The sequence below is a fragment of the Hippichthys cyanospilos genome, chromosome 19, assembly GCF_059441005.1.
Source record: "Hippichthys cyanospilos isolate Australia breed blue-spotted pipefish chromosome 19, RoL_Hcya_1.0, whole genome shotgun sequence".
Lineage (NCBI taxonomy): Eukaryota > Metazoa > Chordata > Actinopteri > Syngnathiformes > Syngnathidae > Hippichthys > Hippichthys cyanospilos.
In genome coordinates this window covers 12,263,792-12,290,969 of record NC_142387.1, presented here as the reverse complement: position 1 = coordinate 12,290,969, position 27,178 = coordinate 12,263,792, and the positions used below count along the sequence as shown (strand labels likewise).

General features: G+C 43.4%; 3 protein-coding genes across 6 annotated transcripts; 2 read left to right on the top strand and 1 right to left on the bottom strand.

Moving 5' to 3' along the window:
• Positions 1 to 279: 279 nt before the first annotated feature.
• rnf6 (ring finger protein (C3H2C3 type) 6) lies at positions 280 to 5,931 on the bottom strand. 4 transcript variants are annotated; one of them, XM_088402010.1, is made up of 4 exons: positions 5,907 to 5,931; positions 4,169 to 4,324; positions 3,831 to 3,986; positions 280 to 3,203 (listed from the first exon to the last, which is right to left on the bottom strand). In XM_088402010.1, exons 1-4 carry the CDS (start codon positions 5,920 to 5,922, stop codon positions 1,417 to 1,419), a joined length of 2,115 nt encoding a protein of 704 aa, XP_088258136.1. In that variant the 5' UTR covers positions 5,923 to 5,931; the 3' UTR covers positions 280 to 1,416. The 4 variants fall into 4 exon arrangements, with proteins under 4 accessions (XP_088258136.1, XP_088258137.1, XP_088258138.1 ...); XM_088402011.1 differs by lacking the exon at positions 5,907 to 5,931 and adding an exon at positions 5,154 to 5,232; XM_088402012.1 differs by lacking the exon at positions 5,907 to 5,931 and adding an exon at positions 5,040 to 5,163.
• Positions 5,776 to 14,969, top strand: cdk8 (cyclin dependent kinase 8). Its single transcript, XM_088402013.1, has 13 exons — positions 5,776 to 6,243; positions 7,326 to 7,401; positions 8,157 to 8,267; positions 8,895 to 9,035; positions 9,370 to 9,427; positions 9,514 to 9,645; positions 9,779 to 9,922; positions 10,685 to 10,754; positions 10,825 to 10,897; positions 10,981 to 11,078; positions 11,156 to 11,234; positions 12,271 to 12,429; positions 13,260 to 14,969. Exons 1-13 carry the CDS (start codon positions 6,116 to 6,118, stop codon positions 13,383 to 13,385), a joined length of 1,395 nt encoding a protein of 464 aa, XP_088258139.1. The 5' UTR covers positions 5,776 to 6,115; the 3' UTR covers positions 13,386 to 14,969.
• A 1,020-nt stretch (positions 14,970 to 15,989) lies between these two features.
• On the top strand, positions 15,990 to 27,025 carry wasf3b (WASP family member 3b). The gene is made up of 9 exons (XM_088402465.1): positions 15,990 to 16,116; positions 20,431 to 20,591; positions 22,763 to 22,897; positions 22,976 to 23,129; positions 23,211 to 23,328; positions 23,536 to 23,717; positions 24,113 to 24,400; positions 24,578 to 24,879; positions 25,613 to 27,025. Exons 2-9 carry the CDS (start codon positions 20,459 to 20,461, stop codon positions 25,768 to 25,770), a joined length of 1,470 nt encoding a protein of 489 aa, XP_088258591.1. The 5' UTR covers positions 15,990 to 16,116; positions 20,431 to 20,458; the 3' UTR covers positions 25,771 to 27,025.
• Positions 27,026 to 27,178: the final 153 nt, after the last annotated feature.

Sequence of the window (27,178 nt, the reverse complement as noted above, 5' to 3'; positions counted from 1 at the left end):
TAGCACAAATTGTAGATGGTCTAACATCTTATTTTTAATTAAATAGTATTATAATTTAAAACAGTAAACATTTACAAACCAAACTCGGACGCTATATTGGTCGCTGTTTTAATTAGCAAGTTTCGCTAGGGATGGGAGATAAAATGCTATGTTTTTCTACAGCCACAATTTTTCATTCCAACGGTTTGTTTTATTTCATGTTTTTTTCTGTTATTGTCTTTTAACAACTTGAATGTAACTTTGCGCCGTGGTCCCGAATCAAAGGACAGAATCAAAAGGTGTGCAAACAGGATTTTATTTTGAAGGAAAGAAAATGACGTCTCCTTTTTCTGTCAAGCTTGACGCTACTTCGGCGTCTTTCCACCCGAATGCGCATGTTTACGTCCGCCGCACGTCAACCAACTCGTTCGGCCCTTTCACACAGGATAAAGGGATATAGTGTGTTTAATGACGTTTACATATACTGACACGAACATGGTGAACACACAAACGCGTCACTGGGCATGACAAAGCTGCGTTTTATTGTTGTGAAGCAGACCTTTAACCCTCCCCAGATAAGGGGTGCACATAGGAACAAAAATCATTATTTACTGTCATCACATGGCAACATGATAGACACATTCGTGATTTTAAAAAGTTCAGATTTCTCATTAAATAGAAACGGAATAAATAGCCTAATGACATGAGAAGCCTCGACCAAGTCTGGAGAGGTGAATTCCTTCATTTGCACACATTCTGACATTTCATGACGCATGTCCTTAAGATCCTTTTTTTTTTTGTTATCTGTATTATTGCACAGCTGAATGGCAACTAAAAATTTCTCCCAGAATAGCAAGTTGTTTTCTTCTTGCGGCTCCTCAACAGTTGTGCGTGAGGGAACTTGACAAATCATAAATGCCGGACCTAGATCGATACAAACTTTATTACAAATTAAATACAGAAACTCAAATACAAGTTAGCTTTTTTTTCTTTTCACCATGATAGCACTATTTCATGGATATCTCAGATTCAGAACAAAAAAATTGTCACACAAAAGGTACCGCCATAATTCCGGTAAAGCGATTGTTTAAAATTGCGCGAGAATGCCAATTTTTAACAGATTGTGGTGGGGTATTTACAGTCGCTAGTGGACAAATAATAATTTGATAGGGGAGACATCATAACGGCGTCAAGACTACGAGCAGCGGCTAACAAAAAGTCCCTCGCGGATGACGTTCCGACAAGATGCAGAGAAGGAAACTGAAATGGAAAAAGCCTAAAAAAATAACTTTGATTAATTCTCTGGATTTATGCCTTCTTTTCAGCCCCTCTCCCGAACTTTTGCTTCCGACCCTCTCCACGGACTTGCCGACAGAAACGAACGCATTTATGTACAGGCAGCTGTAAGAGGGAGCCCGGTACGGGTCAGTCAGTCAGTCAGTCGTGGTGCGCCGCGAGGATGGGCTGCCTGCAGATAGGGCAGGTGTTGTTTTCCGACAGCCAGCGGTCGATGCAGTGGATGTGGAATTCGTGCGTGCAGGGCAGGCGCCGCAGCTTGTTTCCCTGCGCGTACTCGTTGATGCAGACGCTGCAGGCGCGGCCCGCCTCGCCCTCCAGGCTGGCTTGGCCGTACGAGCGCGTGGCCAAGTTGTCTATCTGCTCTTTAGTGAGGCCGCGCGGGTGCTCGTCGTCGTCCTCGTCGTTGAGCAGGAAGAACTGCGCCAGGCGCAGGATGGGCAGCGTGCCGTTTTCCACCAGGTTGTTGGTGTCCCGGCTGGCGGGCGGGCGCCCCTCGGCGGCGCTCGGCGGGCCGCCGCCGCCGGCGAGCCTGGCCTGGCCGACCGACTCCTCCACTCCGCCGGCCGGACCCAATCGCTCTTGATCCTGGCCGACCGGGCCCGCCTGGACCGAGGCGCTCTCGGCGTAGAGGCGAGCCGCCAGGCCGGCGCTCGTATTGGCCACGTCCACGTGACCGGGAGCCTCGGCGTCAGCCTCCGTCTCCATGAGGGAGCTGAGCTCCCCGAAGCCCGTCATGATCTGACGCAGGATGGAGCGCAGCGCCGTGGAGTTAGGCTCGCCCAAGCCCGTCTCGCTGATGCGCCGGAGCGGGATCCGGATGGTGCTGACGTAGGTGCGGATCCCGGCGCGTTCCGAGCGCGAGATGGTGCGCCGGAAGCCCCCGCTGTCGCTCTCGAACGTGACCGTGTTCTCGGCCACGCGGGCGCGGGAACGCGTCCTGCTGGCGATGCTGTCGCGGTCCCGGTTCTCCCCGGGTCGGATCCGCCTAACCTGTAAGTCCAGCATTATGGTGGGGTGGCGGCGAACCGAGGACGAACCTCCGGCGCCGGTCGAATGAGATTCGTTCTCGCCGCTCTCGGCGGTCGGCTCCCCCGCGGGGACGGCGGGTTCCGCCGCCGGCTCCTCCGTTTCCGCGGGAACCATGCCGGCGCCCGCATCCACGATGTGGATGCTGGAGCCGCTGACGGCGCTGGTGGACGCCGGCGCGCTCGCTTGGCTTCTGTGCAAAGGAGATCGACTCCGTCTGGACGCGCGGCCCGAGATGCCGCCGTTCCACGCCGCCGTCACCTGGCGCCAACGTCCGCGCGATCGAGTCCGAGGCGCTTCCTGTCCCGCCGCCGGCGCCTGGGACCCCAACTGGGGCGACACTCTGGGGCAATCCAGAGATAAAGTCAAATTGTCGCGGCTTTGCTCCAGTTCGGCATCGGCGGGCGAACGCGAGGAAGATGCCGACTGCTCCGAATGAGAAGCGGTGGGCGGCGGTACTAAAGAGTGCATGGCGTCACCTCTCCTTTGAGGGGGGGGCGCTAGAGGGGCCGAAAGTGCAGTTGGGTTCACGGAGAGGGTGCTACTGTTGCTGCTGCGTGTGCGCCGAGTCTGCATCCTCCTGCTAAGGGCGGGCCGAGGAGTCGGGTAAGGGGACGGCCTCGAGCCGGACCGGCGCGGCGGAGAGGTGGAACCCGGGGCGGGCTGCTCGGTCGCGTCCATGGCGTCGGCGTGCTCCCCCGCCTCGGGTTGGTCGTGGTTGATGTTGATCTCCAAGCTGAAGCGAAACTCGCCGCTGTTGGGGTTGGTCCGGCTGACGGCGCGCCAAGTCTGGTTGCCGCTCTGACCGCTGCGCGTGGCGTTGCCCGTGCGCCGAAACGTGTTCAACCACTCCAGCAACGAGTCTCCGTTGGACGCTTCTGCTCCTGGCTCGGCACTGCCTAGAATATAGTGTTGAACTTTTTTTTTTTGTACTTAATACGCTGTAAATTTCTAAAGTACATTTTCCTCTAAAAAGCCTGAATAATTTACACTATTCACTCTGAATGTTTTCTCTTATTCTTTACCAAGAGTACAGTACATCTTACTTTAAAGTATTACACTGTTTAGATACATATGTTCTGTAAGTCATTAACTATGAACACCGAATTACACAAACTACAGCAAACCGTAAATGTGTTGCATGCAAACAGGTCGACATTTATCATGTATGAAATTAAACAAGCAGATACTGGGCAAATATTGATTATATTTCTGAAAATGTGAACATCTCTAGACAGTTGCTGCTGGATTGATCAGAAAATTGCAACTGGTGCACCTCTAATACATAGACAGCAAACTGTACAATGTGATATCTTATCTTAGTTATACATTAGAGTAAAAGTGTTTTAATATTGCCAAAAAGCTCCACTTTTGCCTCTAGTTGTATTGTGAAAACGTTATTGAAATCATTGATTGTATTGTTCATCAAGCATCCAAGTTGTTTGTTTTTCCCCTAAAAATGCAATGGATCCTAATTGGAAATTGTGTTTCACCTCACAAATTTCGCCACGCCTTTGTAGTCCTACCTGCTGCTCGTCTCCCGGAGCTTCTCTCCTCCCCGCTACCGCCCTGCTGCTCCACCGGCTCGGCGGCCGGCAATCGCTGCTCTGTGCTTGGCTGCGATGACTCTCGCTCCTTTGCTCCATCCAGACGTTGCTGGAGCTCTTCGGCCGTCACCTCCCCTGTGTGGCGGGATCTGGTTACACACTCCCAGAAACAATAGCAGAAAAAAAAAATGCAACTGCTGGACTACGTGGGCCAATTCACTAATTCAAAAAAGACTGTCTATAATCCTTGCTAGATTTCTAAGTAGTTTTGCAGACTGCTGCAAATAATAAAGAAAATGAATCCCTCCCCTGCTCACCGGGGGTCCCCAACAGGTTGCTGTCTCTCATAAGGCGGTACTCCTCTTCGCTAAGGTCATTAATAAAATGATAGTAGGCCTCCTCCCTCCGAAGACGCTCGGCCTGTCTCCGACGCTCGTCTCCCCCACCAGGAGGGTCCATAACCGTGAACAGTGCTGGTAAACACAAGAAAGCATTGTCATTTATTTCCCCTTCGCCCACTGCACTTATGTAGCGAACATTACCCCCTAGCAAACCAAGAATAAACCAGATTGCCTTCACTATAAACGGCGACATAGTCATCGTCTTCCATTTTGCCTCCAAACACCCACTGGTGAAAACGAGAGTTAACGTGCTTAGCCCGAAGCGTGGCGGTGTAAGCGTAATGGGAACGTTCACATCGATGATCCGCAAAGGACCCTTTGACGTCGATGTATTCGTCGCGGATGTTAACATCGGCCAAGATTTCCTGACAGAAGGCCACGTTGAAGACAGGGACGATAAAGCGAGCTAAAGCGGGGCTTTATAGGGTCCACCCTGAGGTAACAGCCAATCGCCGGCCCGCTGGGGATGAGCGACAGGCCGAGTGTCCAATCGTCGCCGCGCGGAGGTGGGACGACACGCAAAGGACAGAGTCTCCATGTAAACGAAGGCAAAGACAAAAGAATGTTCTTTTTTTCTGAAGTGTGACAAAAAAGGCGATGACGGCGAAGCGCGTGTCGCCACCGAAGGCACAAGCAATTGGGCGTACGCGCGGCAATGACACAAAGAAACATTTTGAATGCGCAACGCCTTAGTGGCTAGCTGTGCCCTGGCTAGTTAGCGCAAGTAACGATAGCGAATAGCAATCCGAATACACAACGTTAGCTGACCCGAAGTTGAATAATTTACCCCGGTACACATCGGATAAAGAGTTGTGCTATCGAGCCAACGTGTGAGATCGATAACGCCGAGCACCGGCGCCGATTTAGGTGAGATGACAACGACGTCAAAACGGCATAATACCCGATAGAGCAGCTGTAATATGGACGGTTCCCTTCGTTTTCCCTTCTCTCGCTCTACCCAAGATGGGACCAAGAGGTGTTACGGCTTATACGGTCCGTGTTGTAACAGGCAATTTGTTTTTGCTGCATTGGTTCCTGTGTTACCGAACCATAGTTTTTTTTATGCTAAAACAAACTAAAAATAAAGTGCTCGTTCATTTCTAATGTCATTCGTGTGTTAAATAGTTTTTTAGTAATAGTAATGTACCAAATTTCAAATATTAGCCATAGACACAGTCGTACATTTTTAATGTATATTTTTGCGTGGGTTTATTTGTCATTCGTAATTGAACGGAAAACTAAATTGGACTTTTTTTTAAGGGGGGGGGGGGCTCTTTTAACACGATTTAAAAACAAAACACAAACGTGTAGTGTTACGACTAATATAGTTCGTGTAAAATACATCGACGTGATACACGTGGCTGTTAAATTTGTTAATTTCAATAGCGTGACTTTATTTACACAGTAGTAATTTTATTTCTTTTCGCAGCCGGGATGTTCTGTTTTTTAATTTCTTTCCTCTACATTCTCTCCCGCAGGGGGTTCCGGCTGTCCTTTACGACATTTTACGACATTGCCGCGCGTGAATACGACACCGTTACCGAGTAAAGTGCGTCTCTTTGGAGCAGATACCGGCTGAAGGGAGACGCAGCATCAAAAGAAAGGAATATACTTTCACGCCAGATTTTCTACCCGGACTATCCGAGCACCGCACCTCCCTGCCGGCGCATCGAATTCGCTCGGATAGCTCGATGTGGACGCTGGGTTGAAGGAAAAAAGGGCCACGCCGGAGGAAGGCAACTCGCTGAATTACCGAAGCCGAGCTCGTCGGGAGTAGCCTAGTTGCCTCCCAAAGCGACGCTTAAAAAAAACGAAGAAGAAAGGGGACGACGCGTTCGAGGCCCCAAAACAGCGGTGGGAAAAATGGACTATGATTTCAAAGTGAAGCTGACCGGAGAGCGAGAGCGTGTCGAGGACCTGTTTGAGTACGAAGGATGCAAAGTGGGCAGAGGCACCTACGGTCATGTTTTCAAGGCGAAGAGAAAAGACGGGTGAGTACAGGAGGGTTTGTAGGTAAACGAGGCCTCCATGCGAGTCGACCCCATCAATTGACGCCTTATTGTGGGCGTCGTTGAGTATTTCATTTGTTTTTGTTTTTTTAGCCACTCAATGGTTAAAAAGCACAAAAGTGCTTGTCATTTTGACACTTTTTGGCAGGACAAACACATGCAGCCCACTTCTGCACACAACAAGTACACCTGTCTTATCTAAGCAGCTCAAATGCCAAAAAAGCGATGATAAAACGTGACATGCTTATCCCCCTTTCAATGTAAAAGCATTCCCAAGTATCTTATTCTTTGACAAGCGTTTGGCAAAATGCGTTAAAATTCGTAGTACAGTTCACCTCCTGTAATGCTGGGCCAATGTTAGGTCCAGCTTTAGTTACCATGACGACCGGATGTGTGACATCTACTCGGGATTACTCAAATAATTCCAGAAAGTTTTTAGAAGGGTACCCCCTTCTCACCTTAAGGGTCTTGCCCACCGCCAAAACAATGACAAGGGCTGGCAAATTTCTTTTGAACCGCCCACATCCTGGTCGCCACCTTTACTTTGCTCAGGTAGGCTGCATCGAACTGTGGATTTGTAAAAGTCCATTTGTAAAATGTAGTCCTCATCCGCATTCAAATGGGCATGCGGCCCCTGCTGCAGTTTGCTGTGCGGAATATCACTGCCTGGTACATTCTCACTCACCAAAAAGCACTAAAAAGCCTTTTAAAGATGTTTGCGTTGGATTATGGAAGGCTGCTGTTTACGAGGGGCGAGGCACAAAGCGCGGGTTTATACGGGACGTAGGGAGGGGGGGGTAGCGGCGTGCCAATTCATTCAAGTGAGTAGTCGGTCCCGGCGCTCTTGTTTTGTTCCCCGCCAGCTGCCAGACAGACCTCGTCCTCTGTCTTAGCCAGCCTCAGAGGTGAGCTTGATTACACAAATCTGGAGGTAATGCAAGTCATTTCCCCGCCCCCATTTGGTGCCAGCTGCCAAGTGACCCCCCCCTTTTCACCCCACCCTTACCCCCTTTTGTGGTCCATGGTCTGGTATGGATGTAGCTCAGCCTCTCGTCTGTTCATAGGAAAGACGATAAGGACTACGCCCTCAAGCAGATTGAAGGCACCGGCATCTCCATGTCAGCCTGCAGAGAGATTGCAGTAAGGCTTTTTTTTTTTTTTTGGGAGGGGGGGGGTGATGTGTTAACAACTTCACACCATTCCTGAGTTGTTTGCTAATACAAGTGCAATCTGTAAACTCTGATACTTCTCCCCCAGAACAAAACTCATGTATTTTCCTCGCTTAGAAAATAGTGGGAGTTGACTACGATCCAACGGGACTCAAGCAAAATTATTTTTTTTAGGTCGATGCCAAGTGTGATGTTTGGCAGGTTAAAATCCAGATCATTTATCAATATTTATCTTCCTACTCATTGCTTTTACCACTCGTCTTGCTGGAATAGATAATAGAACTGGCGATCATATTCAATGAGAGTTCTACTCTATTTGACCCAAATATTTGTGTATCATACAGTTCCAGTCAAAAGTTAATGTTCTCAAACATTAATAGTTCTAGAAATTCAAGCGCTTGCAAATGCACAGCTGTGATCTGAAAGTTATTCCATCAATAGTTAAAATGAACTGAATTTGAGGGTGTTTCCAAACTTTTGACCTGCATGGCTCTGAGATTATTCATTGTATTACAGACTAATTTATTTGCGTGTGTATATTTCAAAGTCTTGTTCAAATTTGGTAATTTTTCAAAAATGATCAGCCATATGCAGGGATGTATCCCTGTTGTTGAATAACAACCCAGCAGTCCATTTAATTTACAGCATCGCATCACATTCATAATTTGTCATCATCATCGCCATTCAGGATGGATTTTTGTCTGAGGTAGCTTCTGTCTTTTTCAGCTGCTGCGAGAGCTGAAGCACCCCAACGTCATCTCGCTGCAGAAGGTTTTCCTGTCGCACGCCGACCGCAAAGTGTGGCTGCTCTTCGACTACGCTGAGCACGATCTCTGGGTAAGGATAATCACACTGCAGGTCAAAGTTCACAATTTTTTGTTGCACAATGTCTGTAATTGGCTCCCTTTGCATGAATTCAAATGTTTGTAATATGCCACTAAATGATAGCTTGAATGAGGTAATATTTTCAATTGAAACCATTTCCTATACCACAAACTATTCATTAGAAATTCTTTAGCGTCACCTCAAATTAATTTTTAGATATGAATATCTTTAGTGTGATTTGTGACTCTGTAGCTACCAATTACAACCCAGGCCATAGATTGCCATAAATTGTTTTATGTTCCATTTAATTTGCTCTTAAGTTGAGAAGGAAAATGGACTGTGCCTCTCACGACATTAAAAATCATTTCACTTGAATCTGGTTCTTATAAACTTTCTGATAAAACTGATATTTAGTTATCCAGGATTTTTTTCTTCGATGCATGGCATATAGTTCAACCTGGCTGATAGCATACATTCTCATTTGGGAATACGGTTATTCCACATTTCCCTGTTCTGAATGTATGTTAAATATGAATGTTGCATTGGGTACTCTGCTTCATTGTCTTTTTTGTTTTTTTAAATATACACCATCCGTGCAAGAGCGGTCAAGGCTGACTAGTGTTTTTTGTCTCTCTGCAGCACATCATTAAGTTCCACAGAGCGTCCAAGGCTAACAAGAAGCCACTTCAGCTTCCCAGAGGGATGGTCAAGTCTCTGCTCTACCAGATCCTGGACGGCATCCATTACCTCCACGCAAACTGGGTCCTCCACAGAGACCTTGTAAGCCGATTGAAAAGGGGCCGGGATATTTTTGGGTTCAAGCATCACTTCTTTCTGCGTGTGCTTAGTCACGGTTCGTAAATAAACGGTTGTTGTTTAGAGCGGGGTGTTCTATTTGGAGTTACTACGTTGGATTTTTGTACGTACTGTACAAATCCAATCATTCATTTGCTCTGTTCTTATTGTAAAAGCATTTAAAAATACCTCAAACGAGGCTAATCTTGTCAAGGGATTTACATGAAACGCTTTCATCATTGGGCGCACTGGGCTCATTTGTCCACTAGAGGGCAGCAATGTAACGCTTTTGTAATAATAGATTTCTTTCCTTATTCAGAAACCAGCAAACATTTTAGTGATGGGAGAAGGGCCAGAAAGAGGTAGAGTAAAGATAGGTATGTATGCATTTTTTTTTTCGTTTTTGGGGATTTGAAATGATTTGGCTATTTTGGTTTAACTTATGAGTGCCTATGTTGTGCAGCTGACATGGGTTTCGCACGTCTCTTCAATTCACCACTGAAGCCTTTAGCCGATCTCGACCCAGTGGTCGTCACATTTTGGTACAGAGCACCTGAATTGCTGCTGGGGGCCCGGCACTACACCAAAGCCATCGGTGGGTCGATTGCGCCCCCACGGCCGGGCGCGCTCTGCTTTTACCCTACTTTCACATCACACTTCAATTGGACGTCTATAGCCGTCAATGGCAGCGAGTTGAAATCCTCTGAACTCCTCATTTTCTCTCGCAGACATTTGGGCGATAGGCTGCATCTTCGCCGAGCTGCTGACATCCGAGCCCATATTCCACTGTCGCCAGGAGGACATCAAGACCAGTAACCCTTACCATCACGACCAGCTGGACCGCATCTTCAATGTCATGGGCTTCCCCGCCGGTGAGACACCCCCAGCCAAAAAAAATCTTTGCCCATTTCTCTTCTATTTGACTATAAAGAAAGTAAAAGAAGCTAGCCTACCTGCACTCTGTTTTATTAATTTAGTTATATAGCAATATATAGCTATTTTCAGCAGCGAAAATATATTTTGTCTCTAATTAATTTGACTAATAAATAGTTTTTCACGTACAATTCATACATTTAAATAGCTACACTATAAATCGTGTTAACTTCATGCATTATTCCACCGATGCAAACCACTTTTGGCTAGCATGATAGTTTAAATAACACACCAGCACAAAGTGATGCAACATAGGTAATCCAATGTATTAGCGTTTTACGCAACTCAGCTTTTGGCATTTGACATGTCGAAGACGAAACAGAAAGAAGTGGAATGAAATAATGAGCAGAGTTACGACAAGCATTTTCTGTCTTTTTCCTTAGTGAGCGAACAAGTCACAAACATTAAAACGTCCACTTATGCGGGATCTCTTCCAGTTCACTGAAGCTGCCTGCCTACTCCTGTTGCGTAATTCACCAGTCGGCATGAAGGATTTATTTTCCTCCTTTAGACACCCGAGTGTCTAATTCTGATAGAATTCCGTACGGTTTTTGATCGAAATGGCCTTGACAACCAAATTATGCCCAGTGTCACTTCAACCATGCACTTTAAATCCAGCCTAAGATGGTAATCCAGACTGGACAAGATGGATAACCGAGCAAGGGGCGATGGTTGGCCATAATCCTTTCTTCATCTGACAGATAAAGACTGGGAGGACATCAAAAAGATGCCCGAGCACTCCACGCTCATGAAAGACTTCAGGAGGAATACGTAAGTGGGGCCTCGTCAGTCGAAAAAAAAAGTCTTCATAACGCTCACTGTGTTGATTCCGCTTTTGCAGGTACACAAACTGCAGCCTTATAAAATACATGGAGAAACACAAGGTTAAGCCAGATAGTAAAGCGTTCCATTTGGTGAGTGGAGATGCGCACACACACACCAAAAAAAAAAAAAAAATCCAAAACTGCCTATATAATACTTGCGATATGGTTGACAGTTGCAGAAGCTACTGACCATGGACCCCATCCGGAGAATCACGTCGGAGCAGGCCATGCAGGACCCCTACTTTTTAGAGGAGCCGCTGCCCACGTCCGAGTAGGTTTCAGATCAATCATTTGATGCGACCAAAATGAATCCAAAATTGTGATTTCTTTTTGTTTTTTGTCTTTCAGTGTGTTTGCAGGCTGTCAAATTCCCTACCCAAAGAGGGAGTTTCTGACAGAGGAGGAGCCGGATGACAAGGCAGACAAAGTAAATGTTATGAGCCAACACTATCGCTTGTCAAAAGTGTGGAAACACCTTCAATTGCACGATCAAGCTATTAACTATCAAAAACGGACAGCTGTGAATGTCCTATGGCATAAAACGTCATCCACATCACAAAGCCGGCTTATAAAATACTGAGATGTACAAAGCTGTCATCTTGGCTAAAAGAGACTTGTTTGAACTAAAATCTAAAACGTTTTGGCTCGAAAAACTTTATTTTAACTTGAGTAAATTTTTCTGCATGTGTTGCTGGATTGTGTTGAAGACCTCAGTATTATAATGTCGGAGAAAAATAAAACATGGAATTTGGATTGGCTTTTTCCAGATTGTACCAATTAAAGTTGATCGATGCACACATTTAAGCCATGTGGCATTATGTTACAAATTATGGAAATTGATTTTTTTACGATATCAGAAAAGAAACATTTTGGGGGAAAAAAAACACTTAGGAAGCTGAAATTCCCAGCAGATGTTTAAAACATGTAAAATTTCAAAGTGCAATGATTCTGACATTTCTGTGTGATTGCAGCTTGATGTGTGAGATTTTGTGTACAAAAATAATCATTGTCCAAATTTTGGACCATATAAAACCTTTACAATTCCAATTTTTGAGAAACATTTTAATCTGATTTATTCCATTGATTTTCCTGCGATTTTTGCAACATTCCGTTGAGCGGCGGTCAAGCTATGTCAGCAAACAGAAAATTCTTTGTTGACTTATGTTTCACCTCAAGACAGTAGGTGGCGCTATGTACCGGTTAAGGGCTCGAACAATTTGAGAGGTTGATGGAAAAAAATATTCATAAATAACCTTTATTATTACGCCTTTGAAAGCCTTTACAAAATTAGGGAAAAAAAAATGCAATGTGTATGGGTTGCAAAGTGTGTGCACAACGGTTCAACATTGTAAATCCTATTAAAAAAAAAAAACAATAGCATTTGTTAGTTGCTATGGCAAATTGTAGACGTCACCTTCAACAGTATATCAAATTTCATCCGTTGCCAAATTGTTTGCTCGCAGAAGAACCAGCAGCAGCAACAGGGAAACAACCACACAAACGGGGCGGGGCACACCGGCAATCCCGACAACAGCCACGCCCAGGGCCCGCCGCTGAAGAAAGTGCGCGTGGTCCCGCCCACCACTACCTCAGGCGGCCTCATCATGACCTCAGACTACCAGGTAACCCCTCCTCCTTGCTAATCTTACAGTCCATACTTTACATGATGATATCTCCGATAACAATCGCAGAAGCCAAAATCAGATTTTTGTTGTAGTACCAAAATTGACCTGTAAGGGGCAGTGTAGCGCCACCAGGAATCCAGAATCTTGCTCAGCTTTACTCAATTACTGACCACATTCACTGGGTTTTGTAATCATAAATCTTGCATAAGTTTTAACACGTGATTCATTATTGCAGGTATAGCTTTCAGTTGGATTCTTTGATTGCCCTGAATTTAGAAAAAGGAGAAATGATCAAATTTAACCTGAATAAAGCTATAAGTCTATTAGGCATTGGTCAAATTATCTACACCAATACCAGGCATTTTGAGGAATACTGGTATTGGCCTTTAATATCTGATGGTTGATAAATTTTCAACAATGTTCAAGAGATTTTATTTGAATTTTCAATTAATTTTATAAGATAGCTTCAGGGGCCATTTGAGGTCTTACATTTATTTTTCAGTGGCCCATAAAGTGAAAATGACATTTAAAGCAGCCCACAAGGCTACTTTGAAAAAACAACTAGGTTGCGCTTTTCTAAATATGCAAAAATACAAATATAATTCCTGCAATTATTTAGGAAGAAAATATTAGTCACCAAATCTCATTACAGGGTATTGGACATTAGAAAAAAAATCATTTTAGAGGGTACTTCTTTTCTCTTTTTTGTCTCAGAATCAGGAAACTGCATGTTTTAGTATGTTGCATGTGGATTATTTAACGTTTGATAGGTGGGCTGCAAAACGTCCTCCAATTTTCAAATGACCCTTCTGTGATGCCTCCCCCAGCGCTCCAATCCACATGCTGCCTACCAGAACCCTGGACCAAGCACATCACTGCCCCAAAGCAGCATGGGATACTCCTCTACCTCCCAACAGCCTCCGCAGTACTCGCACCAGACCCACCGCTACTGACCCGCACGTCGCCACACACACATGCGCCCCTCTTACAATCCCGTCACCCTCATTACGCCTGCAAGAATGTACTGAGGGACGAGGGGCGCCCTCTTTGCTGCAGCCCCCCTCCCAGCCCCATTTTCTTGTGAAGATTTACAAACAGCAAGTGTTAAACACACATAGCAGACATCCAATGTGTGATCAACACAGGAATGGGTGACAAGTCTCCCCCCCCCCCAACTTAACGTGCCCCTCCGACTACCACCCCAGCCAGTAGCCCCGTCACTGTCAAAGCTCGGGACGAGACCGAAAGCTGCTATTTGACTGCCAGCGTCGACAGATTCCCCGTCAAGTCTGTCCTCCTGTTTGTCTCGTCCGTCTCGTCTCTTTCCCGGTGTGGCCAGGACAGAACTGAGGTGCTGGGAGGACGGCGCCAGCCCACACAAACGTGGTGGGATTATATTTTTTGTTGTCGTCGTCGTTCCAAAAGGACAAAGAAAAAAGTGACATCATTTTAGTCGTTTTTAATTTAATCCGTTTTTAATCGTGGCTAAGCAGCGTGACCAGCCCCATATGCACAGTCGGCATAAAAAAAAGTCTTCACACCCCTGTTGAATCGCCGGGTTTTTTGTGAGCTTGAAAAATGAAAGCTAAATCAAATTTTCTTGCCCTTCGTTAACTCCAGTCAAAATTCAGCAGTTCTAGTAGGCTTTTCCTACTACTTGCAGCTGAAGGAAAACAAGTATGCTTCATTGTTATTATTTAGTTCTCTGATAAATTATGCTAGGTTTGCATCAAACTTACCTTTTAGAATTATTGGTGAAAATTTCAATCTTTATATATGTTTTAACTGTTGCAAAGTGTAAGATAAAGCTTCCAGTTTGCCACATTTTCTCCATAACAAAGACAACTGTAGCAAAGTAAATTCCCACCCAAACACATGAGACACCGTTGGAAAGGCCAAGATGTCCTCGACTGAGCACACTAGGACTTCGTAGGGAAGCTCTAATGTGTCAAAAGATAGAGGCCTGAAACAAATGTCCACAACAGTGGACACAAATGAATAGACTGGGTCTCAGGAGGATTTTGTTGGAAATTGTTATCACATTACAAAACACGCTACAGTTTTTGGTCATGTCACTGTTGTGCCAAATCGTTTCTTTATGATAAATATCTTCATTGTTTACTTTTCCCGACTGGTACTTTTTAATCAGGAATGTTTTATTATAATATTTGAGGTATATTTGACTCATTAAATGGCTGCAACTAGCTGCTAGCTTCTGTTTAACATGCTAAATTCGCTACCCAGATCTTAACCTGTTTATAAGAGGTTTACATTCTCCCTCCAAATCATTTTCACAATAATTCTCTACACGTTATGCACTTCAGAAGGAAAAGTTATGATGTGATGTATCTTGGATTCATTTTTTACAAAAAGTTCCAATTCAAACAGGGGTGTGTAGACTTACATTGTGCGTAGGTCAAGGGCCTTTACAAATCCAACCAATCGCATGGAGGAAGTCAGATGGAAATGCATTGTACTGTATTGTATTGAGATATTTTACATGAAGCAAGTATCCTGACAATAAAAGTGGAAGCAGTCCTGTTTTTGGTTATGTAAAGTATCAACGGAACTACTGCGGCCTCGCCGAGCTCCGTGTCACATTCAATCACGTAAAACCATTCCTAATGTTTGACTGCGAGTGCGTTCGGCATTTCACTCGCTTGAGTGTTCCCAATTGCAACCAATTTTACCAAACGACACAAAACACCAATTTAAAACGTTTATTCGTTTGCTAAATTACTTTTAAGTTCTTTTTAAATACTTGAATTCAACTCAATTGGAGTTCAAAAAGTGTTTAATTCAATTGCAATGTTTTCTTATGTATCGTGATAAATAAGCAGCATTGCACATTAGCATTAGGTAGTGTTAATTACGACTTGCTAACTGCTATGCTAACACGTGACCTATTCAATGTAGGTGCATTGGGTGCTTGTTTTGATACTAGCTAAACTAAAATGCTATTATATTTTCAATGTCAATTTCGATTACATAAAATCTATAAAAATGTACATAGTTCTACAAAAGTGATTTATGTTTCAATTATCAAAATATCGATGTGAATGTGATAGTACATTATGTCAATGCTACGCTATATATTATACGTAAACGTGATCATATTGTTGATTCTGAAACTTGAATGGTTCAAGGTAAAGAAGTGGGTATGACATATGGATGGCGGACCATAAATGGCCCCCGGGCCATAATTTGGACACCGCAGATCCAAAGTTTGGTTTGTGATTGGAATCGACAAGATTAGGGTAACTGCAATTCATGGTTTTACAATTGTTTCTACTGAGAACGTCTTCTATATGAAAGTAAAAATACAATCAAATATTAAAATAAATGCGATTATTTCGGAATACAAATTAGTTTCATTAAAAAAAAAAAATCTCTAAACAACGCCCAACTACACACCAATCCCCTCAACCTCTCGTCGGTATTCCTTGTCAATCATTCCCAACTCGGCATTTCATTGGCTGACACGAACGCCCATCATTCGTCAAAGCCGCCAATTCGAGGTGTGATTGGCCAGTAGGGCGTGTCCCTGTCCTAAAAAGATTTCCCCCCGGAGTGGCCAGACAGGCTGATTGTGGGGGGGGGATGTAATGTTAGGATGGCAGTGCTAATAGGAGTAACTAACGGGACATGCGGACCGGCTGAATTTGTTCACTAATTCAACAATTGGTGAGCTCCTAATTATCATTTACTTACAGCAACCGGCGTCTCTCTTCATTCTAAAAACGAAACACGAGTGTTTATGTCTATTTAATTGTCTTCGAACTCAGGAGTCGAACCGTTGGACTAAGCTAGCTAACCGAGTGGTCATTCCTGCGAATCTCACAAGCCGAAATCTGCTTAACAAATGCACTATTTTTCGCTCCGCTACCTTACTTCACGCGTCTTTTATTCCCTATTTGTGTTTGGCGGAAACGGGTGATGTAAACGCCCAGAACGGCGGCGTCCGGCTTGGAGTTTTATAGGCTGTGAGGATGTAGGGGTGCTTCCGATGAACAGATGTGGGTCAGCCCATCAGATACGGGAAGCGACGGTGCGGAACGCTGATTGATAGTGGTTGCCATTTGTGTGTGCGTGGGCGCGCGCGCGCGTGCGTGTATATCATAAAGAGAAAGTAGTCTTAGTACTTGAGTAGGGTATCAAATGTGAATGTCAAGGCGTGTGATGTTCATGTGACTGCATTGCAAACAATAATGGTTGCATAGAAAGCAACCACGACTTGGTTCATTTTTGGAGGCTTCATCATTATGAAAAACGGAATTCAACGTGAGTCCAGCAAAAAAAAAAAAAGTCTCTTGCACCTGACCGATGTAGATTTTAAAGGCTGATGTCAATTTTAGGCAGAAAAAAATGTGGATTACCATGTAATCGCCCGAATTATAATATATAATGCATAAAATGACTAATATTCTCCTACAACTTGGTCCCTATTCAGTATGACATGCTAAATCCGTCAAGACGCATCAAAACATCTGGAAGAGACCCGTCTAAATTTTTTTTAGACTTTTAGACTTGAACTTGTCCCATTACAGTACTTTATAGCATACCCTATCATGGTATATATGTAGTCCATTATGCTAATCTTCCATTACTACTATTACTACTACTACTATAAGTGCACCAACCATTTGATGAATATTTAATCACAGGTACATTTTTTCAGCAGGAGTGACATCATACAAGAAGCAGAGTGGCAATGACGTAATCCCAGTTGCATTATTCACCAGATTCGAATACAGGCCCTCAGAGGCGAGAAGCGCCGGCTCATGAATTAGCAAGCGCTCCGCCCTCGCTTCGCGACACATCTGTGGCCGAGGCGGCCATCTTGGCGAGGAAGTGGTTACCCCCGGGGTCACACATTGTTAATCCGCGGTTGGAACGTGTTCCGTTCCTCAAAACAAATCAAATACAATAAGCAATGGCAGCTATGTGGACAGTAGCCGATTAGACTGTAAAAATAACATCAAAGAGTAAAATAAATGAATGCATACGTTTTCAGCATTAGACAGTGAGAACAGCGCTGTATGTGGCCTGTGTTCATGAATAATAAATGGCATTCATATACCTTCAAAAATGAAATATGTACAATTAAGAGCATACAAGCGGTTGAGAATAAAATTAAAGCAATACTACTAGCAGTGGAATGACAACTATACAACATATATAGAGGTACTACTGCACATGTATTAGGGATATTTGCTACACTTATGTTTCACGAGTAATTATTGTTCGACTACTCACCATTGCCAAGTGCTGATACCAATAATCCTTTTGGTATATGAGCCAATTATTGTCAAGAAGGATTTACTCAAGTGTCTTAGTTTTTATATTTGGTATCAGTGGTTGATATCGGCAATCTCCATGAGGCCTCAATACCTTAAAAATAAGCCTGGTGTCGTCTGAATATGATACCTGATATCGATACTGTAATAAGTGAATGATAGCAATGTCTATTTGGGTCTGACCCATTGCAGATTTTTTTTTATGTTGGCTCCAATATTCGGCAAGAAAAAAAAATAGATAACCGGTTAATCAGCCGATAAATTAAAAGAATATTTACATATAATGAATAACATCGCTTCTTTGGAGTCTCCAAATGTTGGCCATAAAAATATGAATTACCGGCTAAACAGTTGTTTTAAAATACATTGTCCTTTAGTACTTGTTTAACTTTAAATTGGCCAATATCGGCCATTTGTTCCCCCAATTTTTTTGGGAGGTGGGATATTGATTGTCATATTCATCTTTGTGTTGGCATCCGTTAATGCCTAAAAATGAGTCAGCAAAAAATATATGATCTGGCATGTATAAAAAGAGCTAATATTGCTCAAGAAAATTGGGTAAAAATAGTTACAATCACTGTCCTTATAATTGGGCTCCATAGGAAGAGGAAGCCGGTGAGAAAAGTACTTGCAGGGGGGCTTCAAAAAGGGGGGGCTTGAGAGGATGCATGGGAGAACTGGCGCGGTTGCCGTGTGAACGCAGCGCCATTGTCCCGGGAACCTTTCAGTGTGGCTTCCCCGAGGTCCCTATTTCCACCCCTCCCCCTTTGCCATACAACCCGCCCACCACTACCCCGCACATAAACACTAATATCGCACATCACTTTCCACTCACGCACTCCCTCTTTCACCCTCTTTTACTTCCACTTGCTCACATGCAAAGGAGTGCCCCCCCCCCCTCGCCACCACCCCTCGCTGCTCATTATCTCGCCTCATTGATGTGATCGTCATGCCCAAAACTAAACACATGAACTTCGGTCAATTTGGGTCTTGTGCAGCATCTCCACACGATGTGGCCTTTTTTATTTCAATGTCCTTTTGTTTACTTCATGGCTAACTAGCCAAATGCTAGCAAACAATGCAAAATGCAAAAATAACTTTTTTAGAGATCAATTTGTGCTTCCGACAACTAGATTCAAGAGTTTTATTATCATATGCATAGTAACTTTACACAATGAAATTCGTATTCCCTTCGCTTTCCCGAGCAGATTTACATTCCACACAATAGAGCAAATAATAAAGAAGACAATAGTAGGCAATAAAAATAGTAATAGGGCAAAAAGGGCAGTAACAATGAGGCACTAATGTAAAAATAGAGTCACATTCTGAACATATTATGAAGTATATGGAGTGGAAGAAATTATATACTGTACATGACGTTGAAAGTGTCAAATATTTTATAGTGCAAAATAATATGCATTTAGCATTTTAACATATTACATGCAAAACTAAGGATTTCCTGATCACATGACTGAAAAAGAGGGCGGATTGCAAAATTAGTAAAATATTTGCATTTGTAGTACTGTACTTTGTGTTTGTGTAACTAACTACAGTGAGAAAAATCAACAAAAATTGACAACTCTTTTCCCACATTTTTTTTTAATCATGGGAATGTTTGAATATTGTCTGTGTAAAATAATTTCCAATAGTTTTTTTTAATTCTTAATCGATCGGGTCCTAGAAGGAAGACTAATAAATAGCATTTGTGGGGGTGTTTTCAAATTTTTTAAAATACCGCACCAACACAACAGTAACGTGTCTGATTGATTACTAATAGAGAGCCCCCCTGGTGCCACACTGGACAGCCGCAGGATTCAAAGCGGCCTATAGTCTGAAATTTACAGTATCAAGACTTAATGTCGTAGTCTGGACAAATATGTCTTTTTATGCAGTTTCCCCTATTGGAAATCAATACCGTAAATATGACACAATATGTGATTGCTTTGTTGCTCCAACAGGTTTTGTGCTAAATGTAGTTCCAGTATTAAGTCGCAACGGGATTCTTTTGTTCTCAACTTGCTTCTATAAAAGTGGACAGGGCGCCATTGTTTGGACGGGAAGAGCAGAGGTGACACAGGCGGGAGCAGGAAACCGGAATTGGGCCGGGGCTGCGAAAATAGGAAGCGAGGCACTGATAAGATGGCCGCTCCGATGCGCCCCGAGATCCTCCCACTTTTTCCTTTAAGTGAACATACTCAAAAAAATCTTTCGAACCGATTACTGATCAGCAAACATTTTTGCATGTGAAGATTGCACATTTTGAGAGCGTCATTTTCGCTGATTCGCGTTGGTGTCAAGTTTCCAACTGGGCCGCTGACAGGCCGGCTCGGGATTAGCCGGCACGCTGCATCTTGCTATCGCTAATGCCTTAATCCTCGCCGCCGGTCGTCGTGCTGGGCCCTCGATCCGTGGGTCGGCCATTTCTGGCATCGATGAACAGAGTTGATGTAGTAGTACCCTTTTTTGGAATCAACATTAACTCATTCACTACCAAAGACGTATTTTTACGTATCTTCCAAGAGTGATGCACAGTCCGTCCCAGGTACTTTATTTATATGGAAAACTATATAAAGAACCTCCTTTGCCATAATATTTGAAAGAAAAACTGTAAAGACGTATAAATACGTCTTTGGTATTGAATGAGTTAAAAACAAAAATCTGGATGAAACGCCAATGATTGTTTGTGTGTGCGTCCCAACAGTCGTGCGTGGTGGTGAAACGTCGGCGCCATGCCGCTGGTCAAGAGGAACATCGAGCCTCGCCACCTGTGCCGCGGGGAGCTCCCCGAGGGTATCGGCAGCGAGCTGGAGTGCGTGATGAACAACACGCTCTCCGCCATCATCCGCCAGCTCAGCAGTCTGAGTAAGACGCACCGCAACACACACACACACACACACGTGCAAGTACACACTTACGTGACCTCCAATTGAGGCCAAATGAGAGCTACTTTTGTGCGTATTCCCAGGGTCAAATTGTTGCTATTATAAAACGATGTGTTTATAAAGTCATTTTGGACGGTAGCTAACAGTACAATTTGCATACATTCACTGTTGTTATGAAAACACAAAATGAGAATTCCACCTCTGACAAAAGCTAAATGCAAAAGTGAGTTCTTGCAAAGTTAATTGTGTTTTTTCCCGAATGTTTTTGTGTATTTTATTTTTCATTTTTGTTGTGATACATTTTGTACAATCGTTTTTAGCTTTTTCATTCTTTTTCATGCTATTGTCAAACCTTTGTTGTATTTTTTTCCTATTTTATGCAAATATTAGTTTTGGATTCATTGTCATAAATGTTGTTTTTTTGTATTTTATTTGTGTTTTACTTCCCATTGTTTTTGTGTTTTTACTCAGATTATTTTTAAAATATCTTTGTACTTTTGCTAATACTTTGTAGTTTTTGATTTAAAAAAAAATTAATCAAACTTTTTAAATGAAAAAAATCTGGTATTTTTGTATTTTTAAACAACGTATATTTAGGCAGTAATTTATATATATATATATATATATATATATATATATATATATATATATATATATATATATATATATATATATATATATATTTTTATATATATATATATATTTTTTAATCCTCATACATTAAGCATTGTTGCTTTATGTAAATGTACCTAATATTCGGACTTTTCCCTTCAGCAAATCCTTGACACAATTCTTTTCCGAGTCCTGATAATATTTCCTTTGTCTATTTAGCATGCTATTTCAAATCTGTAACTTACTGTGTGGCTCCGTATCACATGCTTGATGTTGGCCATCGCCCTTGCTGTACACACCCCGGGGGGGTATGAGCCTGGCAAATCTCTGACAGCTGCGTGCGTTTGTCCAGATAGTGCGAGTGTGTGTGTGTGAGTGTGTGTGTGCTGTTTTCTATTGATCCAGTGTCACTGTGAGGGCAGCAAGGGCATCCATCTTTCACGTCCTTTTTGTTTTAGAACAGTTGCAGCTGTGCGGTTTGTATTTATATTGACGTGCTAACACACGTGCAAGTAAAACGCTCCTACGGGGGGGGGGGGGGTCCTTAATACCCCTCGGGTGTGAGGTCAGAGTTGAACGGGCTCAGCACGCCACATCCGGGATTTTTCCTTCCGCTAAATATTTAGTCCCCAAGCCCATCCTGTTTGCGGGAGGGCTGCAAATAGTCCCCGCCCCCGCTTGGTAGTTCTCTTCCAAGCTTTACAAAAACTATGCTTGACACAATGTTTGTTTATTACTATTACTATTACTACTTTATTACTACCTTTTAATTTTGTTTTCGTTTAGATTCAAAGGAAGTATTTTGTATTTTAAAGTGAAATACAACTAAATTGTACATAATGAATGTACTATACTGATTAAAACTATTTAAGAGACAGTAAAATTATTCAGTTTTATTCCATTTGAATACATGAATACAAACTACTGTAGTTAATGTTTCAGTTAAAATATATTTGTTGCCAAACTTTTTTTTATTCAAATAGCGTAATGCAACCATATTGTTCTTGAAAGTTAGATAGAATTGAACTGTACTGTATAAAAAAATAAAGTATTTGTATCGTTTTAAAATATATTTGTACAGTTACTTTTTGCAAATCATAATATATTTTATTTAAATTCCATTGAGATTAAAAACTTCTTTTTTCAAGGGAGGCCTGGCCAAGAGGCAGCAAAAAGACAATTAAAACAAAATTATAATGACATACAAATGTGTTAAAAACATGCAATAAAAAGACAATTACAACACAAAATGACGTGCAAATAAAGATCCACAATCCTTTAATCTTCTCCAGAACCCCAGAAAACACCTTTCAAATCTTTGTTTTTTATTTATAAAAGTTTTTCTCTGAAGATAAAGAATATATGCCTGTATGTACTGTTGCATGCCCTGTCCAGATGTCTTTCTCCCGTTCGTGTTCAAATAGAACTTGATGCTAATTTTATTAGCCTGTCTGTAGCATTTTGCATTGTGTGTTAGCAGTAAGGTATCCTCCGAGACAAAATGGCCTCTCTTTCATTGTTTGCGTCGTCATCCATCAGGCAAACATGCGGAGGACATATTTGGCGAGCTTTTCAACGAAGCCAACACTTTCTACCTCCGCGCCAACTCCCTGCAGGACCGCATCGACCGGCTGGCCGTCAAGGTCACGCAGCTGGACTCCACCGTGGAGGAAGGTGGGTCGTGCGCTTCTTACATGCCTGTATGTGGATCCCTGGGCCAAATGAAACAAATCGCTGACTTCTTGTCCGCAGTTTCCCTGCAAGATATCAACATGCGCAAAGCCTTCAAGAGCTCCACCACTCAAGACCAGCAGGTGGTGTCCAAGAGCAGCGTGCCCAATCCGGTGAAGGACATGTACAATTTGAGTGACAAGCCTCCACCGCTTAGCATCCTCTCGTCTTACAGGTTGGATATAAATATATATATATATATATAAAAAGAAATACAATGAAGCTGTGTGGATTTAATTTCTGTTCCTTTGTGCAGGGATGATAAAAAGGAAGCGCTCAAGTTCTACACCGACCCCTCCTACTTCTTCGACCTGTGGAAAGAGAAGATGCTGCAGGACACAGAAGACAAGAGGAAAGAGAAACGGAAGCAGAAGGTGAAAATTCCCACCTTTAAAGCCACACACACTCAAAGTCATAGATGTTAGTGTGTAATCTTATGAGGGGGACTACAAAAAAGACCTTCACCTCACACAAAATCTATTTTTTTCTGATAATCTATAAAATATTGTCTTCCAAAAATATCCCAAACCTGTGGCCTTACTCGTGAGGATTAAAAGACTGACTGTGTCCACCGCCTCCAGGAACAGAAGCGCTGCGTGGACGGAACGTTGCAAAGGGAGGTGAAGAAGGTGCGGAAGGCTAGGAACCGTCGACAGGAGTGGAACATGATGGCGCTGGATAAAGAACTGAGGCCAGACCACCGTCACACTATACACAGAGATAGAGGGGCTTCTTCTGAGGGCTCCATGTCTCCGGAGAACAGGTGAGAGACACCTTCAGCGCATATAAAAAGTCTACACACCCCTGTTAAAATGCCAGGCAAGACCTAGGTAAATCATTCCAAAATCTGGAACAACATCTCCAAATGAACAGTTTCAGGCTTGTTTTTCTTTAACTGGGAATTTGGCATCTTAATGCATTTCCACTTCATCATGAGATTATTTTGACACATTTTTAATGCAATTATTATGTGTAGTTCTTGTGTGCATACCGGAAAAACTGGTGGAAAGCTGCCCAGCTTAAAAACATGATCAGGAAATCAATTATAAGTAAATAACGTAAAAAAAAAAAAAATAGTATAATATAGTGAGTAAATTATAATGCAATACTAAACGATATATTTCATGACTACAATAGTTTTTTTGTCGGTTCTACCAGGGCTCATGGGGGAGACCCACACCACTATCCCAACGCCATGAACCACGCCGGCCACGCCCATACTTACTCGGGCCCGCCGCCCAGTGCCCTAGCCGCCCAGATGGCGGCGGGCCACGGCCCTCGAGGCGGAGGCGACCACGACGGCAGGGGCAGGGCCGCGGCTTATCAGGGCGGCACGCTTGGCCGCGCCCACCACCACCACCAGCATCAACAACAAGTCCCGCTGCCTCCCCCGCCCGCTGAGGCCATGAACGGCGGCTCCATGTCACTGCCTCCACTGGATTATGGGTAAACCACGCTGCAAAAAATGAAAAACCTCCCTTAAATACATGCCATTGATAAAAAAAATTGTATTCAAGCTCCACTTGCATTTTACATGGCTCATTAATCCCAGGTAACATTGCGTAATCATATTTAAAAATGTACCATCCGCTTCACTAGATGCATCTTGACTCTTTCCCGCAGTATGGATGGTTACGCCAACACCGGGCCGCCGCCCCCTCCCCCGGCGCCTCTCATCCCATCCGCCCTGACAGCCTTCGCCTCGCCGCCCGGAGGGCCCATGTCTCCCGGGCCCGGGGGCTACGCTCCGCCCCCGCCACCTATATGCGGCGGGCCGGTGGCCCCGCCTCCTCCTGGACCCCCGCCTCCACCTCTACAAGCTGGTGCCTCGCACGCCATGGCGCACAAAATGTCATCACCTGTGCCTGTGGATAGTAACGTGGTCAATGATGCCCGCAGTGACCTGCTGGCGGCCATACGTATGGGTATGTGTGTGTTATTACTTGAAATTCGTTCGTTTCAGTGAGTACCGCCGCCAAGGCCAGACTGTTCGCAAATCTTTTGTTACTCACTACTAGGGATAGACCGATTATTGAGGCAGATATTGGATCAGATAGCACTGAACACACCTCTGTGTGTGTGTGTGTGTGTGTGTGTGTGTGTGTGTGTGTGTGTGTGTGTGTGTGTGTGTGCGTGTGTACACATATGCGTGTGCATAAGCCGAAGGAGAAGCTGCAGAAACTGGCAGCAATCCATCACAATAATATGCGTTGAACCGAGTTATTATTCAACTCAACACACTTTGTTTTTTAATTTTAAGCAAAGGTGTGCAAAACATCACATTTTTATTACATTTATAAGACAAGCCGTTGAGCCTAGGAGCATTTTTAAAAGAAAGTTGTCAAAAAAAGACATTTTGAAAACCTTCTGTTAAATAAACACATGCATTTTCACATGTCTCATTAAAAAAATAAATATATATTTTATTGTAATACATGTTACTTGATACTTTGAAATGAATATTGGTGTTAAATACGGGTTATAATCCTCCTTGACTACTGATAACAGTCAATCTATACTTTCTACTATTAAATTTATTTTCTTTCTTTTTAAAAATATGCATTCTTGTTACTTTTTGCAGCACTTTTATGCCTCTTCATAGGCCACACGTTTGCATATTTGTGTTTGTTGTTTAATGGTGTCTTATTTCCCTCGTAGGCATCCAGCTGAAAAAAGTTCAGGAGCAACAGGAGCAGCAGGCCAAGCGCGAGCCCGTCGGCAACGACGTGGCCACAATCCTGTCGCGTCGCATCGCCGTGGAGTATTCCGACTCCGAGGATGACTCTGAGCTGGAGGACAACGACTGGTCCGATTGAAGCAAATGCATACACACACACACACACACACACACACACACACACACACACACGTATATACAGTCACATGTCTAAAAGCTGAAGGGTCCACTAACTCCCAACAAGCACTGTAAAGAAGTCAATATACTGTAATCATGACCACTTCCCGCAACCTTCACGTCTTGCTGGATCTTTTCGAGCACCGTGAGTACCCCCCCACCCCCCACCCCTTTCTAAATCGTACCTGCTGTAATGCTGCACTGACATGTTATGTATAATTTGATGTATATGCCACTTTTGAGTGTTAGATTCAACTAGAGACTTTCCTCTTGAGCTAATCCTTTGCTTTTTTTAACTCAACATTACGTTATAGATCACCAAATAGAGCAGGGTTGGGCAACCTACGCTCATATGCGGCCCACCAGTGTTTGATCTGGTTAGAATGAAGGATTTGAAGGAGGAGTGTCAGTGGAGTTTTTGCATCTATACACTTTCACCAGTAGGAGGCGCCTATGAATCTCTTACCACGTTTGATTCTACTACAATGATCTTTTTGAGGTGAGTTTCTTGTGTTTTGCAAATCACCAAAATGTTGACCCAAAATTGGCTGCTACGAACCAAAGTGGAAGGTTTCCTCTTTTCAGGAATTGTTTTTTGAGCCTTTTTTTGGGGGGTCTCTTCATGAATTTCATCTTGACAAGTGAAGGTGGCTTAGGGGCCTAAATGAAATACAAAAATAGGGTTCAAAAACATTTAACCCAAAAATGCTCATCAAAAAGCAGCGAAACAGCAAATTTCCTTGCTACGTATCATGTGTTTGGTATACATCATTGAAATTTGGGTGTAATTTTATGGACATTTGTCTCTGGAATACCTCCTGAAAATTGGCAAAATTACCCTAAATCGGTCATTTCAACCAAAATGGCCGACCTCTGGTTTCATCAGAATTTTTTGGGGTCTTACTCATGAGAGACATGTGTACTAATTTCGCGAAATTAATTTTTAAATGTGAAATATAGTTTAGAAGGAGTAGTTAAGCTTTAAAGTACCCCGCAAATGTCCAGAATGACTCTTAAAATGGCCGCATGCGTGGGTAAATTTTGTATACTGAAATGGCTCCTCACGGGGGAAAAAATGTTGCCCAGCCCTGCTGTAGACAATGAATGGAAAATAAATGTGATGATTAAAAAAAAATGTATGATGGTTCAAGATGTTTTCATGAATACGGTCCAGTGTGATACTAATAAAAGAAAAAAAAGCGGAAAAAAAACATGAATGGAGCTGGTAAATCTCTTCACTGTCCTCCGCTGTCGTCACACGTACTGTACCTGCTCCGCTGTTTCTATGGCAACGGGAGCGGAGTTGCCACGGCAACCATCCGGGGCAGGGGAGGGGTGGAGAAAACAGACGAGGCGGGCGTCAAAAACAC

Bases quoted from the DNA above. Each gene is read 5' to 3' on its own strand.
- cdk8 (XM_088402013.1), top strand. From the start codon at position 6,116: ATGGACTATGATTTCAAAGTGAAGCTGACCGGAGAGCGAGAGCGTGTC. The intron at 7,402-8,156 runs GTAAGGCTTTTT...TGTCTTTTTCAG, and splicing joins CAGCCTGCAGAGAGATTGCA to CTGCTGCGAGAGCTGAAGCA. The intron at 8,268-8,894 runs GTAAGGATAATC...GTCTCTCTGCAG, and splicing joins ACGCTGAGCACGATCTCTGG to CACATCATTAAGTTCCACAG.
- rnf6 (XM_088402009.1), bottom strand. From the start codon at position 4,461: ATGGAAGACGATGACTATGTCGCCGTTTATAGTGAAG. The intron at 4,325-4,424 runs GCAATCTGGTTT...TGTGTTTACCAG, and splicing joins TGTCGCCGTTTATAGTGAAG to CACTGTTCACGGTTATGGAC. The intron at 3,987-4,168 runs GTGAGCAGGGGA...CCCGCCACACAG, and splicing joins CAACCTGTTGGGGACCCCCG to GGGAGGTGACGGCCGAAGAG.
- wasf3b (XM_088402465.1), top strand. From the start codon at position 20,459: ATGCCGCTGGTCAAGAGGAACATCGAGCCTCGCCACCTGTGCCGCGGG. The intron at 20,592-22,762 runs GTAAGACGCACC...GTCATCCATCAG, and splicing joins CCGCCAGCTCAGCAGTCTGA to GCAAACATGCGGAGGACATA. The intron at 23,329-23,535 runs GTGAAAATTCCC...CACCGCCTCCAG, and splicing joins AAGAGAAACGGAAGCAGAAG to GAACAGAAGCGCTGCGTGGA.